This window comes from Panthera pardus, unplaced genomic scaffold (genome assembly GCF_024362965.1).
Source record: "Panthera pardus isolate Hobbes unplaced genomic scaffold, ASM2436296v1 HiC_scaffold_13, whole genome shotgun sequence".
NCBI lineage: Eukaryota > Metazoa > Chordata > Mammalia > Carnivora > Felidae > Panthera > Panthera pardus.
In genome coordinates, this window is record NW_026526688.1 from 195,167,811 (window position 1) to 195,184,787 (window position 16,977).

The 16,977-nt window shown below is 37.7% G+C and overlaps 1 protein-coding gene across 6 annotated transcripts in view; it reads left to right on the forward strand.

Annotated features, from left to right (window-relative positions):
• RAB28 (RAB28, member RAS oncogene family) overlaps positions 1-16,977 on the forward strand; it is a 113,422-nt gene that overhangs the window by 62,136 nt on the left and 34,309 nt on the right. For all 6 annotated transcript variants that reach the window (XM_053901687.1, XM_053901686.1, XM_053901688.1 and 3 more), the window contains exons 5-6: positions 7,623-7,726; positions 11,968-12,045. In XM_053901687.1, coding sequence (XP_053757662.1) covers positions 7,623-7,726; positions 11,968-12,045 — 182 coding nt within the window. The remainder of the gene's footprint in view (positions 1-7,622; positions 7,727-11,967; positions 12,046-16,977) is intronic.

Genomic DNA, 16,977 nt, shown 5'->3' on the forward strand with positions numbered 1-16,977 from the left:
TTTGATATGTTTTTTTTAATATACCTAGTTTTTAAGCTATTTATTACATTTGGTACTATAACTTTGAAGACTGCTCTGTTCATTATATCAGTAATCCTATTGGTAGATGTAGTGGAGGTCCTGAATTAGGATGCCTGAATGCCAGTAAACAAATAGGACTTACAAAGAGAAGTTCTCACATACTTGACTAATTAATATTAGTGTGTGTGTTTTAGAAGTCAAAATATATACATATTTTAAGCACATGTAAATCAAATTTAGTACATTATTAAAGGTATTTTACTTGTCATATTTGGGCTAATCATGATGGATCATTTTTAAACATTATGTAATTTCACAATTTGTACAGCTGCAAGTACTTTGCAAAAGACTTTATATAATCAAGTGCTAAGGCAAAGAGTATCTTAGTTTATAATGTTGATGGGCTCAATTTTATGATTTACTGTTAGTAATGAATACTTTTAAAGTACTAATAAGTAGTAACCAGGTATTTAATAGTTTACTTTTTTATAATGATGAGAATTTAAAGTTTGTATATCTATATTCTTTTAACTAAATCTCTGTTAGGTTGATGTTAGATAAAATAAGGAAACATCATCCCCAAGGCTGATGTTCATTCTTCTTTGCAAGACATTGAATGGCTTGGTTCTAATTCTGGTGCTACTGACAACTAGCATTGGGTCTGTGGTTAAGTCACCGTGAGCCTTGGTTCTTTTATGTGTGAGTTAGATGAGTGCTTTACCTATTTGCCAGGAGTGTTACCAGGTCCGAGTGTTTTGCAGATTTTGAAACGGAGTTTAGATTGTTTCTGGAGTCTCGTAGAATGGTTTCTCTCTGTTTTTGCCCTCCCATCCTTTCTCCTCATCTTTTCTATCCAAGTAATTTTTTCAAAACACAAGATCACATCGTGCCATGGGCTATGACCCTGCAAGGGCTTCATGTTGCTGAATTTGGCTCCTATCTTCCTGTTACACATGCCACATGTCCCCACTCTTGATCATTATGTTTCTTGGTTTTCCTCAGTTGTACACATTTTCCTCTGTTTGGTTTTGTCCTAGTTCCAGTGACTGCAACATTTCTCTCCTCCAGCCTCCTCTTAGCCTGATTGGCTTGTTCTCATCCTTTATGTCTCAGATGAAAGAGGTCTCCTATAGCCATCGTATGAAACTGTCATCATTACTCTCTTGGCTCCTGTCACTCCCCATCTGCTCCTCCTCCCCCAGTGAGTCATCTGTAGGTTGATTAATGTAGGATTGTTACAACTTTGGGGAGGAAGAATCATCAGCTGCACATGTGTAACACTTGCCACCTTCTATTTTGAAAGTTACAGATAATGGTAACTATTTCCATATACAAGCTGGCTAAACGGAAAAAAAATGCCATATTCATCAAATCTGTAGGAGTGCACCCTTTTTTTATCATTTGTAATTTTCTTTTGAATGGTCTCTGAATTTGGAAGCAAGGAGTTGTCACTGTATAGTGAATGGAAGTGCTTTGAACCCAACAGGGGAAAGATGAGGGTTTGCTAATATATGTCACCCAGAGGGATTTCCTTTTTGTGCCTATAGTTTTGCTCAGGTGGACTGGAATACATAAGGTAAGATGGGTGAAAATGTGGCTGTGTAGGTGGAACCTTTATGTGTATGAACTCCTTAGCACCCCATACAGGACCCTCATGCCCCAGCCCTGCTGATTTCACCAGTTCTTGGAAGCCAGGTTCTTCCAGATGCTCATGCACATTTTTTTTTTTTTTTTTTTTTTTTTTGGCTGATGTTGTTAAGGAATGTTCATCCTCTCTATCCCCAAGGTTGTGTGATTGTTTTTTCCCCTCATCGTTTAGGAGGCAACTGAAGCATCATCTTCTCTGTGACATCTTTCCTAGCCCTCTGAGCAATTCTAGAAATTTCATTTCTCTTTTCTCTTGCTGTACCTTGTCTTATACAGACCACTATTGTTCTCTTGGTCTCAGAATTCCATTGTATAATATCTGTCTACATGTGTTTCTCTTAGCCTTCCTAGCAGTTATAGCACTTACAAGGTGCTCAGTAAATAATTCACGAATAAATGAATGGATAGACAGACCATAATACACTAATACTTACTGAGTATGTGCCAGTCACATAGTATGCGCCTTACCATGTACCAATCAGTGCTGCATGTGCTTTATACGTATTTCCTTATTTTATCTATCACAGTAACATTATGAGGTAGGTATTGTTATTGCCTCCTCTTATAGGTGAGAAAACTGAGATAAAGGGATTGATTTGTTCAAAATTCCACAAGTGGTAATAGAATAGGAAATCAAACCTAGGCAGTCTGGCTTTGGAGACTGCATTCTTTACTTACCATGTCTTACTTCTTGAGGTAAATCAGTGAATTTTTGAAGAACCACAGTTTTTTTTTTTCTCCCCTATATTTGCCTTAGTGCAAACAATTGAGAATTTCAGAAAAGTTATTTCTTATATGAGAGTAGTTCTTATATGTAATATATCACTCCAGATCAATAAAATAGTAACAAAGATCATCTACTGGTGTATGAATAATTTTTTGTAATAACTCTTTATGATGATATTTGATGTGATGTGACTTATTAGAATAATTGTTTATTAAACATCATTTACTTCTTGTTACTCATAAAATCGGTCTCTGTATTCTAATATACAGGCCACTTTATCCTGGAAGTTACCCAAGTGGATAAATTTTGAACCATCACATCAACTTATGGAGTTAGTATTCCATTGGAATTAGGGCCAAATGAAGGATGAAGTGACAACTTTAGATTCAAGATTGGGTCTTGAGTTGTTAGCTCAGTTAACTAATGATTCAGGACCCAATACCTAAAGACCCATTATCTACCTTATCAGTAAGGACTGGAGGTGGGATAGGTGACCTTGTTCATATGCCTCTTTTCAGACCATTCTCCTTTGTCTTCCCTAAAACCCTTAGATTTGAATATCAAGCCATGTGATTATACCTCTTGCTACTTGTATTTGTTGGCCTTATCAGCCAACCCCTGCCTGAATCATTCCTTGGATTTCTCAGAGAAATTTCACCTGGGTTACAGTCACACCATTGCTGTCACTGTCACCATTCTTGGTAGTTTCAGTATCCATATGGACTGTCCTTGGTCTCTCATGTTCCATGAATCCTTTACCTCCAGTCATCTTGCCCCCGATCGACACCAACAGAGTTATTCTGAAGACCTAGTCATTAACAGTTTCTGAGCTTTTCCCATAGTATTGATACTAATTTCATATATCCCAATCTGTCCATTATCTCCTGTCTTTCCAACTCAGCTTCTTTAGTAACTCAACTCCAGTAAGTTTTAGACCCACACAAAACCTTAACATCAGTTACCAATTACATGTTAACAGTTTTCAATTTCCTGAACCTCTCTTTACCCAACTTGGATTTCACGCTTCATCAAAATAATCACTTCCTTACGTTTACTGTCCTCAATTTACCTGGCCTTCTTTGCAGTAATTGTACGTGGTACAGTTTCTCTGCTTAATTAGTAAGTAATTTCTCTGCTTGAATGCACCCCCACCTATGTAGCTGAATGTGGCTGGAACAAGACCTGTAATATACTGTGTCTCATCTTAAATCCAGGTTACTATCTGCAAGTGATTTCTCAGAATCTCTCACATCCCACATCAAATCCATTAGTATTTTGTATTTACTTTTTATTCCAAAAATATATTGAGAATCTGCCCTACTTTTTATCATCTCTACTGCTACCAACTAGAGTATTGTCCAAACTACCATCTTCTCTTTCATATATATATATATATTCATATATATATATATATTTTTTTTTTTTTTGACAAGATTAGAGGGAATTTTATTGCCTTACATAACTGAAAAACCCAATAACTATGCTGTGTTCAGGTGTGGTGTGATCCAGGGACTTAAAAAATACGTACAATCTCTGCAACCCAGTCTCTCTTGGCTCTGTTTTCTTTCCTGATGGTTTTGTTTGTTTGTTTGTTTGTTTGCTTGTTTTCTTAGATTTTTACAGTAGCTTCCTCAATGGCTTCTCTGCTTTACATGTGACTCTGTAGTTTATTCTCTGCAGAGCAGCCCATATTAACCTTATAAAATGTGACCTGCACACCCTTTGTGATCTGGTTCCTAGCTTTTTAAACCTCATTCCCTACTGTTTCCCTTTCTTGTTAACTCATTTCAGCCACTCTGGCCTCCTGGCTTTTCTTTTACTGCTATGCATAATCTTCATTTAATGCCGTTGTCCTTACAGTTTCTTCTGCTTGGAAGGCTTTTCCCAGATTTCCTTGCCCCTTAGCCTTCTGAAGGTCTTTGGCTTACCTGTTTAAAATAGTACTTCCCCTCCTGTGCCCTTTATTTTTCTCCATAAGATCTATTAGCAGTTGCCATACTATGTTATTTTATTTGTCAGTCTCTTGCCTTTACTAAAATGTAAGCTCCTTGGGTCCCCAGCACCCAGGACAGTGCCTGGCCATAATAGGCACTCCTATATAACCAAATGAATGAATGATCAATAAAGTGGCTGTCCTTAGAAATTGTTAAGCCCAGGGGAGCCTGGGTGGCTCATTTGGTTGAGCATCCAACTTTGGCTCAGGTCCTGATCTCACGGTTTGTGGGTTCAAGCCCTGTGTTGGGCTCTGTGCTCACAGCTTGGAGTCTGGAGCCTGCTTTGGATTCTGTGTCTCCCCCTCTCTCTGCCCCTCCCCTGCTCACACTCTGTCTCTCTCTCCTTTAAAAGTAAACATTTAAAAAATTAAAAAAAAAAAAAAAAGGATTGTTAAGCCCATGTTTAAGCAGAGTTGTAGTGTGGTTGAGGTGAAAGGAATTGCACGTATGTATGATGTTAATGCCTTTGTCCTTCAGTTGCTTAGATATTGGAAGGATATACGCCAGAATGTTTGGGAAATGAGTATGTATTACTGTTATTAGGAAATTTTTATTCCATTTTCAAAAATAAAATATGAGAACTGGAAAGATGATGTAGCTCACTGAAGGACATAAAAGAAATTAAACGGTAGCAGTGAGAGTATTATCGCATGTATGATAGATGACTACTGGATAATAATCTTAAGGATGCTCTTAAAAGTGAAGAAAGGAAAGATTTTAGCATTGTCTCACCATAACTTTATCTTCAGGGTGTACATGTCTGGGTTATTTAGAATTAAGTATTCCAGTAACTGTGTCCTCTTCAGGGTTGCCCACTAAATTCTAACAGAACAGAGGAAAACTTTGTGGTGAAGTTCTGTGAGGGCCTTTTCTTGATCTGCTATCTCCTTTGTCAGACTCTCAGTTATTTAAAATAACGTTTCTGATGGTCTTTTATGTTCTAAAAGTAGGGTGGTGGCTTTTTTAGGACTTGGATTGTATATTTTTCTTTTTGTCTTTTCTTTCTTTTTTATTTTTAATGTTTATTTTTGAGAGAGAGAGAGAGAGACAGAGACAGAGTGTGAGTGGGGAAGGGGCAGACAGAGAGGGAGACACGAATCCGAAGCAGGCTCCAGGCTCTGAGCTGTCAGCACAGAGCCCGATGTGGGACTCGAACTTGTGAGCCGTGAGATCATGATCTGAGCCGAAGTTAGACAGTTAACTGACTGAGTCACCCAGGCGCCCCATGGGTTATATGTTTTTTATCTTTGGGTTCTCACTGCCTCCCACAGTGCTTGGTGTATAATAGGTACTCAATAAATGTTTGCTGGATAAATGTTGCTGCTGTTTTCAGTTGACCAGTGATAGTACTAGTTTCTCATGGTTGTCTTCATTAGGAAAAAAACTCGTACTTGGGTGGTTAATTCCCCAATGCTATAGATAAATGTAAGTGGTAGTTAGGGAGTTGGGGGGCAGGTGGTAGGGAGGAAGAAAGAGAAAGAAAAAACAGAATACTGATAAACTATTCCGTTTGAAAAGACAAATGCACACACACATTAAGTGACAAACTTCATGTTTGTTTCTTTTTAATTGGACAGTGATTTCATTGGGTAATTTTCTTAGTGACATGATTTGTTCTTACTCATGTTGCATTAGGAAAGCATTTTAGCCTCAATATTATGATAAACTAGATGTATAAATGTCAGTGCTAATAGCTCAGTATTTTAGTCTTCTACAAATTGATGCCTGTGGTATCTGGACATTTTTTGGCTTGTTCTTGTAAATAAGGTCTCGGTAATGTTTAAGGAACAGCACTTGTGGCCAGAAAGGAAAAAAGCTCCACATTATCCAAGCTAAGCAGTGTAAATGGGACTCAGAAATCCCCCACTAGATCAGGAATCTCCTAGAGAAAGATCTGTTGAGCCTACAAACTAAAGACCTTCGATATAATATTAAATAAAGCCTTTTATGTAGTATGAGAGCATTTTTTAGTTGATAATCAATTGCCACTATTATGTAGGCTTAGTAGATTTGCAAATTTACAAGTTTTTACAAGTCAGTTGGGTCCCTTCCTCAGGAAATCAGTTTAAGTTTTTTTTTCCTATATTGACTCAAAGAGCCTAGTTGTCCTTAAATCCTGTGAATATATTTGCCTTATAATTTGACGGCATTGAGTCAACACCCTTATAGGGTCTGTAGTGTTGTAAAAGGAGAAACTGTTCAATAAAGGATCACATTTGAAAAAATAGACTGTGCTGGATAAAGCCAGTATTGGCTTTGGTACCGTGCTTTGCTTTAAAGTACCTACAACTTTCAAGGAAATAGTCGTTTGCCCATTACTTTCAAAATGTACACTTTAGATTTGGAAAGCAACTGAGCTGTATCTTTGTGAAATCAAACTGTGGCTATAAATAAAGTAAACATGCAACAAAATATTGTTATCTTTTGGCATAAAATTAATTTTGTATTTGTGTTAACATTAAAGTTTCTAGGGATTATAGAACTATTGTAATTATTAAGGTAATTAAGTTGTTTCAAACTAAATATGCTTGGGGAAGTGCATTTTGCTTTCAATTACAGTGACCTTTGAACAACATGGGGGTTAGGTGTGCCCATCCCTCGTATAGTCGAAAATCTATGTATAACTTTTGGCTTCCCCAAAACATAACCACTAACAGCCTGCTATTGACTGGAAGGCTTACTGATGACATAAACTGTCAATGAACACATTTTTTATTCGCTATATGTATTATATATTCTTTCAGTAAAGTAAGGTAGAGAAAAGAATGCTATCAAGCAAGTCATAAGGAAGAGAAAATACATTTAGAGTACTATACAGTAGAAGTCCACGTGTAAGTTCAAACCCATGATGTTCAACAGTCCACTGTAATCATTGTGTTTAAACATGTGATGCCAAGATGAGATCTTTTTTGTGTCTCATCAGTGTGCCTGAGGCTGTAGATAATAGGAATGAGTACTTTCCGTTTTTTGAGCACTTTTCATGTGCTGGTCATTGTGCAATGTTCATGGAGTCATTCTCAAATAACTATATGAGGGAGGTCTATTTGTTATTCTCTGCTTTTAGATTTATAGACTCAAGCATAAAGAGGTTAAAGAAATTGCTCAAGGTTACACAGATAGTGTCTAAGCTGGGATATAATATTGGAAAGTAAGTCACACTTAAACTTGTTAACAATGTATTGATTGACTCTGATACTGAGTTTTGTTCTGTTTGTTTTTGTTCACTTTTCTAGTTGATTTGGAGCATATGCGAACAGTAAAACCTGATAAACATTTACGGTTTTGCCAGGAAAATGGTTTTAGTAGCCACTTTGTCTCAGCAAAGACAGGAGACTCTGTAAGTAAAATAATGAATACCGCATATTATAAGTGATCTTTTGTTTATTAATAATATTCATAGGAAGTATACTTCCCAGACATAACTTTTGGAACAAATTGATTCCTGTTGAAGATATAAAATAGATATAATGTTTAATTGGTCTGTATTACATTTGCAATTCATTTAACGTAATTTTATGGATATTTTAGGGAATTTAAAAATATGAGAGTTAAAAAGAACATAAGAAAAGAAAAAGAACGTATAAATCATACATTATCTCAGCATCCAGAGGTGACTGCTCACAACCTCATATGATTCCTTATAGTTTTCTTTTTCTGATGCGCACAAATACTCAACATTACTGCTGTTGCTGCTAGCGAATTGAACTCACTGAATGCTTGCTTCGTGACTGCACTGTGGTTCTCTCATTCTCTCGCTATCTCTGTGCTAAGGATGAGTCCTGGAGAGATGATGTAATGGGGTCCAGGGTGCACAGCTAATGAGTGGTGGGGATAGGATTTGTAAACCCAAGCGGTGACACTCCAGCGTTTTGAACTGCACTAAACGTTTATTTAAAAAATTAAGATCATAATGTAGAAATAATTTTGCGTTTTACTTTTATTTAAAAATTTATATGCAGAAAGTTTTGCCATGTCACTTAATATTACTAAATAGATTTAATAATCCATACTACCACCAACATTTGTATGAGTGCCATATCATGGCACTATTTTTTAACATCCAGGATTTATGTATTTACTTTTAAATCTTTGTCAATTTGGTAGGCAAAAAAAAAAAAAAGTATTTTCCTATTTTAATTTCTTTGATTGATCAAGGTTAAACTTTTAAAGATTTCATTATCTATTTATTTTCTGATTATTATAGGAACCCTTTTCCCCAAGATAATGCAAACATCAGCACATACCCACACACGCCACTTAAAAACATACAAAAATCAATACTCCTTGGTAAGTCTATCCATGGGCTGGGCTTCTACTCTCATTTATCTTCCTTGGAGTCTTTTGTCATTTTGGAATTATTTTAACTTCCAGTATTTTAGTTTGTGTTTAACCACTCAGTATTTTTTGTGTACTTATGTTGAGCCACCACTAAAAATCCTCATTATTTTCTTTTTAAATGCAACTTTGAAGTCGTTTGTTCTTATGGAATCACTTTGACACTTGTAGTCCTCTCCATCTAGAGGTTATTCCCCTCGTCGCTTGAGGAGTTGCACTCCTAATTTACTGTACTTTTCTCTAATACTACCTTGGTCATAATCCTCGGTGGTTCCATGTTCTTTGTCCTCCACGCTCCACCTCAGCCACTGGCTCCCGTGCTCTGTCATTACAAATCACTGCAGCTCTTTTGTCATCTCTGTCTCAGTGTCAGACGTCCTAATCACTGACCACCCTCCCATCTTTCCAGCTCATACCCCTGACTGCCCTAATCCAGTCAATCTGCAGTCCAGGCAGGACCTGTAGACCCTGATCTGAACATATTTTTAATGTTCCTCACCTCCTGTCATGTTCTCATTTTCCTCTTTTCCTAACTTAAATCTCAGGTGCAATCAAAATTATGGCCGTGCATATGCCCTTAATTCCATTTCCCCACTTTGAGAGTATCAGACTCACTTGGCTAAGTTTTCACTCTGGTTTACAGCAAGCCCCCACTGTTTTGTGGCCGTACCCAAGTATTTGAACAGAGGCATGCTGGCTGTTTCACTCAAAATTCATACTCATCAACCTGAGGTAGGCCCTTAATGCTGCCCAGTAATTATGCCACGTGTCCCTAGACCATGTCTCTGCTGCTCACCTAGGATGAGCTGTTGACTGTTTTTATCACTTCTCTTCTCTCCTCAGATCTTCAGCATTTCCTCGTCCATTCTCTCTGCTGATGGCCTTTTTTCCTAGTTTATAAGGAGTTTGAAGCCAACAGAAGACAGCTGCATACTCTTGCCACATTTACCCCTACTTGCCATGTTTGCTGCCTCTGTTCCCATATTTCCTGTCTTCTCTACGATTACTGTGGGAGACCTTCTGTGCTCAGTGTGTGTTAGTCCCATTTCTCCTTGCCTAGTGAAGAACATTGCTCAGCAGTTCTCTCTTCTTCCTACATCATTGCTTGTTTTCTGTCTACTGGATTATTCTATCTGCATATCAAATATTATGACTTCTCTTATCTTAAAGACAAGGAACTGTGGAGCCCACATCCTTCTTGAGCTCTAGCTTTCTTTCTTTCCCCTGGTTTCACTGGGATGTTTTGAAAGAGTAGCTCCCAGTTCTCTCTTTGCAGTTTTTCTTGAACAGTTGCGGTTGGACTTTTGCCCCCAGTATTTGATGCACACTACTGTTATTAAAGTCACCAGTGACCTCCTTTTTGCTTAATGCGGTGGTCAGTTCTTAGTCCTCATCTTACTGGACTCAGTTGTGGCATGTAAAATAGCTGATCACTCTCTCTTCTTTGAAATACTTTCCTCATTACCTTCCAGGATACTGCCCCTCCTGGTTCTCCTCTTCCCTTGCTAGCTACTCTCTTTCATTGCATTTTGCTGATTCCTTTTTCTCTCCAACTTCTGAATAATTGGAGTGCCCTAGGGCTCAGTCCTTAGGTATCTTTTTCTAAACTTACTCCCTTGGTCATCTCATTTAGGCTCAGGGCTTTGACCAGACCTCTTCCCTAAACTCAAGACTCATATATCCAATTGTCTGCTCAGCACCTCCACTTAGATGTCTAATAAGCAGCCCTAACTTAATTCAGGTTCAGAACTGGACTCTTGATAGTCCCTCCTAAAATCCCTCATTGTCTTCCCCAGTTCAATAAACGGCAGATCTTCTACTCTTGCTAAGGCCGAGAAAATTTTAGAATCAGTCTCAACTCCTGTCTTTCTTTTACATCCCACACCCCACATCTGTCTATTGCCAAGTCCTGTTGGCTCTACTTTCGTGATATGTGCAGGATTTGGTGACTATTTTTTACCCTCTCCTTGCTGCCACTTCGTTTTAAGCTGCCATCATCTCTTACATCAGTGTCCTTGCTGGCTTCTCTTTTTGTACCTTTGATCTTCTACTGTGAGAATACTCAATACAACCATCAGATTGACCGCATTAAAATAGAAGTCACATCAGGCCATCTTCCTATGGCTTCCATTTAACTCAGAGTAAAAGCCAAAGTCCTCCATAGCCTGCCAGATTTTGTGATTTGTATTGCCTTCATCTCTTTGCTCATTTGCTTCCACAAACCCTCTCTTTGTCTCCATTCCAACACACCAGCTTCCTTGTTTTCCTTGACTGTTGACCATCAGACTGTAATGTATAATGCTTTTTAGGATGTAAACAACATATGCCTGTTGGGTGTATGTATATCTTTTTTTTTTTATTAGAAATCAAAATTAAATTTGTTGCAATAAGTATTCAGTAAACAATCATGAGATAAGTAGGAGTAAGAATATAAGACACTTATGAAGCAAGACAAGTTATACATCATAGTGTGCGATTGGAGCCCTAGGAATCATAGTGGGCCCATTATAAGCCACATATGTATGAAAGGCTATTTATAGAAAAGTATTGTTGATTTCTATTTAGTGATAACAGTTTATTGTTCTTTTACTCTGCACTGATAAAATACAGTAGACATTACTAAGTTGTTTTGCTCAAGATATACAGAGGATTTATTGAAATCCATGAGAGCCACAAAGATTATTAAAGGGTTGGAAAGTAAGACCTTTTGAGATAGGCTAAACCCAGACCAAAAATGGATACAGAATTGGCAGTGAAAAACCTGGGTACTGAAGTATAGGCTAATTTATTTTCTAAAATTTTTTTTTTAACGTTTATTTATTTTTGAGACAGAGAGAGACAGAGCATGAACGGGGGAGGGTCAGAGAGAGAGGAAGACACAGAATCTGAAACAGGCTCCAGGCTCTGAGCCGTCAGCCCAGAGCCCGACGCGGGGCTTGAACTCACAAACCGCGAGATCATGACCTGAGCTGAAGTCGGACGCTTAACTGACTGAAACACCCAGGCGCCCCTTTATGTTTAGATCAATTTAGTGAATTGTATGATTTTCAAATTATGATTCAATATTTAAAAAAATTATTACTCTTAAAATGTTAGTGTATTTGACAAAGCTATTTTTGGAATAACCTGGTACATCATATTTTTGCAATTCTTGCTGTTTATCATTTTTTAGAAAATTCAATTTATTTGAAGGAACTTAAGCATGCCTGTTTTAAATCATTTAAACCTATTTTTGTTATGTAGGTCTTCCTGTGTTTTCAGAAAGTTGCTGCTGAAATCCTTGGAATCAAGTTAAACAAAGCAGAAATAGAACAGTCACAGGTGATTATATTTGAACTTTATATTTTTAAAAAACAATTTATTTCCTAAAAGGCATTAATTTTCATCACTGACTCCCTTCACATTTATGCATTCTATGTACATATCTCTAACAGCCTTAGGAATAAATTGTGTGTGTGAATCAGTGTTTATTGTGGAAGGTGGAAGATGTGAATAATTTTGCCAAATTATGATGCCCTTCAAACTCCATTTTGTCCTAAAGTTGAGATTAATATAATACAAATTTCATCAGTGATTAAATAATGGGTTAAGATGTTGATCATATTGTTTTATACTTCCTTAAGTTCTTCCAGGATTACTGTACTATAATATTTTTTGTATTTCATATAAAATGGCAGAGATTTATCAAAGTTCAGTCTCAGCATTTACTCCATGTTTGCTTTGGTAAAACATTATGTTTTCTTTATGTCTCTGTTCTCCGTTCTTCTCTAAAACATCCCCCCCCGTAATGATATTAATTCTTGATGTTATTTTATCATTAATTTAATACACAGTTTAATGATGGTATTAATTATTGAGAATTTCTGAATTCTTTCACTATTTCTAGAAATTCTTAGACTAAGAAACAAATGTGAATACCAACAATCAAGCATTTAAAATACCACCATAATATTATGCAATTCACATGTTTGATAGAATGAAAAATCAGAGAAAGAGCCTATCGTATAATGTTAAGCTTTTGGTTTGCTGAGAAGGCAACAAATAAATTACCTTTTTCCTCAATCCCCTCTGCTCTGTCCCCACCCCATACAGCTAAAAGGGTATAATTGTCCTTTTCCCTTTTTATATTTTTCTTTAATTCTTTCAGTGTTCTGTTTCTTATTTTTATGGTCACTCTGTGTGCGTGCGTGCGTGTGTGCGTGTGTGTGTGTGTGTGTGTTTTAAAACAGCAAATATCAATTGAAAATTGTCACGCTGATGTGGCTGTTTCTGGGATTTGATTATAATATTGAAACTGTGGAAATCTTTTATTTCTTAGCTTTCAAGACTTATTATGGTAAGGTACAGTGTTAAGATATTTTATGCCATGTAAATTGCTCTCAGACATATAAAAATAGCTACAGTTGACTCTTGAACAACACGGGAGCTAGGGGCACTGACATCACCCTCCGTAGAGTCGAAAATCCATGTGTAACTTTTGGTGTTCCCAAAACTTAACTACTAATAGCCTAGTGTTGATTGGAAGCCTTACTGATAGCATAACCAGTTGATTTTCGTATGTTATATGTATTATATACTGTATTCTTCGATAAAGTAAGCTAGAGAAAAGAAAATGTTTTTTAAGAAAATCATAAGAGGAAATACATTTATATTACTGTATTTATATAAAAAAAATCCAGTATAAGTGGACTGGTGCATTTCAAACCCAAGGTCAACTGTGCTTGGCTTTGGCCCAGGAGGATGGCTACAAGGAAGAGCAATGACCATGACTTGCTTGATTGAACGGAACTTGGCAGACTCCAGAGCTCGAATGATTTCTTCTCCTTTTTAGCTCCTTTTTTTTTGTTCTGTTTTTTAAGTTTATTTATTTATTTTGAGAGAGAGCGCACACAAGCGAACACGTGCGCATACATGCACAAGTGGGGGAGGGGCAGAGAGGGAGGGAGAGAGAGAATCCCAAACAGGTTCTGCCCTGTCAGCGAGGAGCCTGATGTAGGGCTTGATCTCACGAACCATAAGATCGTAACCTGAGCCGAGATCAAGAGTCAGATGCTTTACTGACTGAGCCACCCAGGTGCCCCTAGCTTCTCTTTCTAAATGATGTTTGTCTCTGGTTAATTAGAGAGTTCATGAGTGATTATCATATTGATCATATAGATGTGGTATAGTGGTGGGTCTAAAGAAGACTTAAAGGAATTTAGTTTCTGCCTTAAGTGAAGAAAATTATGATCATGTACTAGGCATTGTGTTACCTCATTCAACCATCTTCTTAACTCTGTGGGGCAGGCAGTATTTCATCATTTTATGGGCAGGGTATGGAAACTGTTAAGATTGAGTAACTTGATTTCACTGACCTATGATTAGGCAGTGGTGGAGGCAGGATTTGAACTCAGGGTCATTTGAGAATGACACTGCTCTATTGGAAGATTTGCTGGGCAGGTTGAAGTAGGAGGAAGAAAATGACGGAAAGAGAAGCTCGTATGGACAAGCTGAAAAGCTTAAGTTATATTTTAGAAGCAGAAGGGCAGTTTGGTTAAAATAAATGACCATTGCATTGTAGAGTGAAAGGGATTTGAAAAACGATTATGGAGATTTATGAATGCCAAGTGGATACATTTTATGTAACATGTAGATAGTAGGAAATCATTTTTTAAAGTTGGGAAATAAAATGAAAGCAGTTTTTAGGTAGGAGTAATCGAATGGCTGTGTGCACACACGTGTGTGTGAGTGTGCGTGTGTGTGAGAGTGTGTGTGGTTGGTAGGGAAAGAGATTGAAGCAAGGAGACTATACTGCCTTCATGTGATAAGGACTGGACTCAGAGAGGAAGGGAAATAATGGATGTAAGAGAGCAGAATCAACAGGGCTTGTGGATCGACTGGATGAAAGAGACAAGTCCAAGATTACTTTGCAATTTCCCTCCTAAGGGGATGGACAAAGGAGAGCCCTGGTGACTGGTGGGCCCTCCCTAGAGTGGAAGGTGTGCTGATACATCGCAGGCAGCCACTCCGGGAGAAAGTTCTCTCTACTGCCTCATCTTCACAACAGTGGTCAGTTTCAAGAAAAACTCCAGAGAGATGGACTAACTTGGGATACTTTTGAAGGCAAAGTTTTAGGGAGGCTTTAAGGTTCTTAGCTCCCTCTCAGTCACCAGAGCCAGATAGCTACTATTTTGACGTTAGAGATGGATTTAACATCTAGGCATATTTAAAAAAAAAAAAATGTTTATTTATTTTTGAGAGAGAGAGAGAGAGAGCGAGAGAGCCCACCCAAGTTGGGGCGGGGCAGAGAGAGAGGGAGACACAAAATCCGAAGCAGGCTCCAGGCTCCGAGCTGCCAGCACAGAGCCCGACGTGGGGCTCAAACCCATGAACCGTGAGATCATGACCTGATCTGAAGTTGGATGCTTAACTGACTGAGCCACCCAGGCACCCCCTTTTTAAAAAAAAAAATTATTGTTTATTTTTGAGAGAGACAGAGCACAAGTGGAGGAGGGGCGGAGACAGAGGGGGACACAGAATCTGAAGCAATCTAGGCATATTTTAACTGCGGAGGTATCCAGATGTGTAAATTACATGGCTCTCTATACTTCCTGTACACCTTGTAAACCTTGTTTGTTTAGTGCACCCTGTCATCTTGTTTATTATGTGATGACATTTATTCAATCTTCAGTTTGTTGGTGGCGTTTACTTTGAATTCATTTCTTTGAGAAGGAATTCAAGTTACTAGAGCCCTCCTTTGTTGTGTTTGTCAGAATCCTTTGTGTAGGGAAGCCTCATTTTTCTTTCCTGAATCTGACGAATTTGGTGCCTTTGCCATTTAAATTACTGATTGCACAATGAATGTTTCTCAGTGGAAACATTTTTGAAAGTTTATTTTTTAAAAAGAGATTTCTAAGAACCTTACTTGCAAGCCAGCCAGCTGTGGTGAGCCCAGAGTTCTTTCTTTTTTTTTTTTAATTGAAATTTATTTGGTATATAACATTGGATAAACTTAAGGTGTATGACACATTAATTTGATACATTTACATATTGTAATATGGTTGCAGTTGTAGTGATAATTAGCACCTCTGTCACATTACATCATTATCCTTTCTTTTTAGTAGTTGGAATGATTAAGTTCTAGTGTCTTAACAAGTCTCATGATTATAATACAATACTGTTGTCTATCCTCAAGGTACTGTGCGTTTCATCTCTAGAGTCTATTTACTACTCGTTGAAAGTTTGTACCCTTAAACGGCATCTCTTTGGTCCTCCCCATCTCCTATCCCCTGGCAACTGCCATTTTATTCTCTGTTTTCACACGTTTGACTTTTTAAAATTTCACACCTAAGTGATACCACACAGTGCTCGTCTGGCTGACATCTCTCATTTAGCCTAATGGGCTCAAAAGGATATCCATGTTGTTGCAAATGACAGAATGTCTTCCTTTTTCGTGGCTTAATACCACTCCATTATATATATTTTCACTACATTTTTTTTTATCCATTCATCTATTGATGGACACTTGGGTTGTTTGAGTATCTTGGGCTATTGTAAATAATGTTGCAATGAACATGGGGATGCATATACCTTTTCAAATTAGTGTTTTTCTTTGGCTAAATACCCCAAAGTGGGATTACTAACTCATATATATGGTGGTTCTGTTTTTTTAATTTTGGGGGGAACCGCCATACTGTCTTTCATAGTGGCTGTACCAATGTACGTTCCCACCAATAGTGCAGAAGGGTTCCTATTTCTCCACATCCTCACCAACATTTATTTCTTTCTTCTTGATGATGGCCATTCTAACTGGTGAGTGAGTGAGAGAGAGAGAGAGAGAGAGAGGGAGAGAGAGGTGGGGCATGGAGGCAAGGCAGGGTGGGAGAGCCCACGCACACTTGTTTTCTGTGTTTTTTATGCCATTTGAAGGATACCTGGGGGAATTTAGTATAACATTTGATAGTGTTTTGTATTATTTTATGGAGAAGGAGCTGGATGGTAGACTCACCAGACACATGGGAATTGATACTTTAGTAATTGAGTTTGTGACATAGGTATTTATAATCGGATTAGAGTCTTAGTTCCATTCAGTGATTATGTAAAGAGATTCTGCTATTTTAGTTCTAACCTGCATTGTTCCTCTCAGGAAGTTCTAGAAAACAAGTTACCGGCACGTTTTGCAAGCTTTGCAAGGAAGGGAAAGGGAAAAAGGGAGGAAAGAAAGGGCACACAGTTCATTAATACAGCAGACACTGTTTGATGGCCTCCTTCATG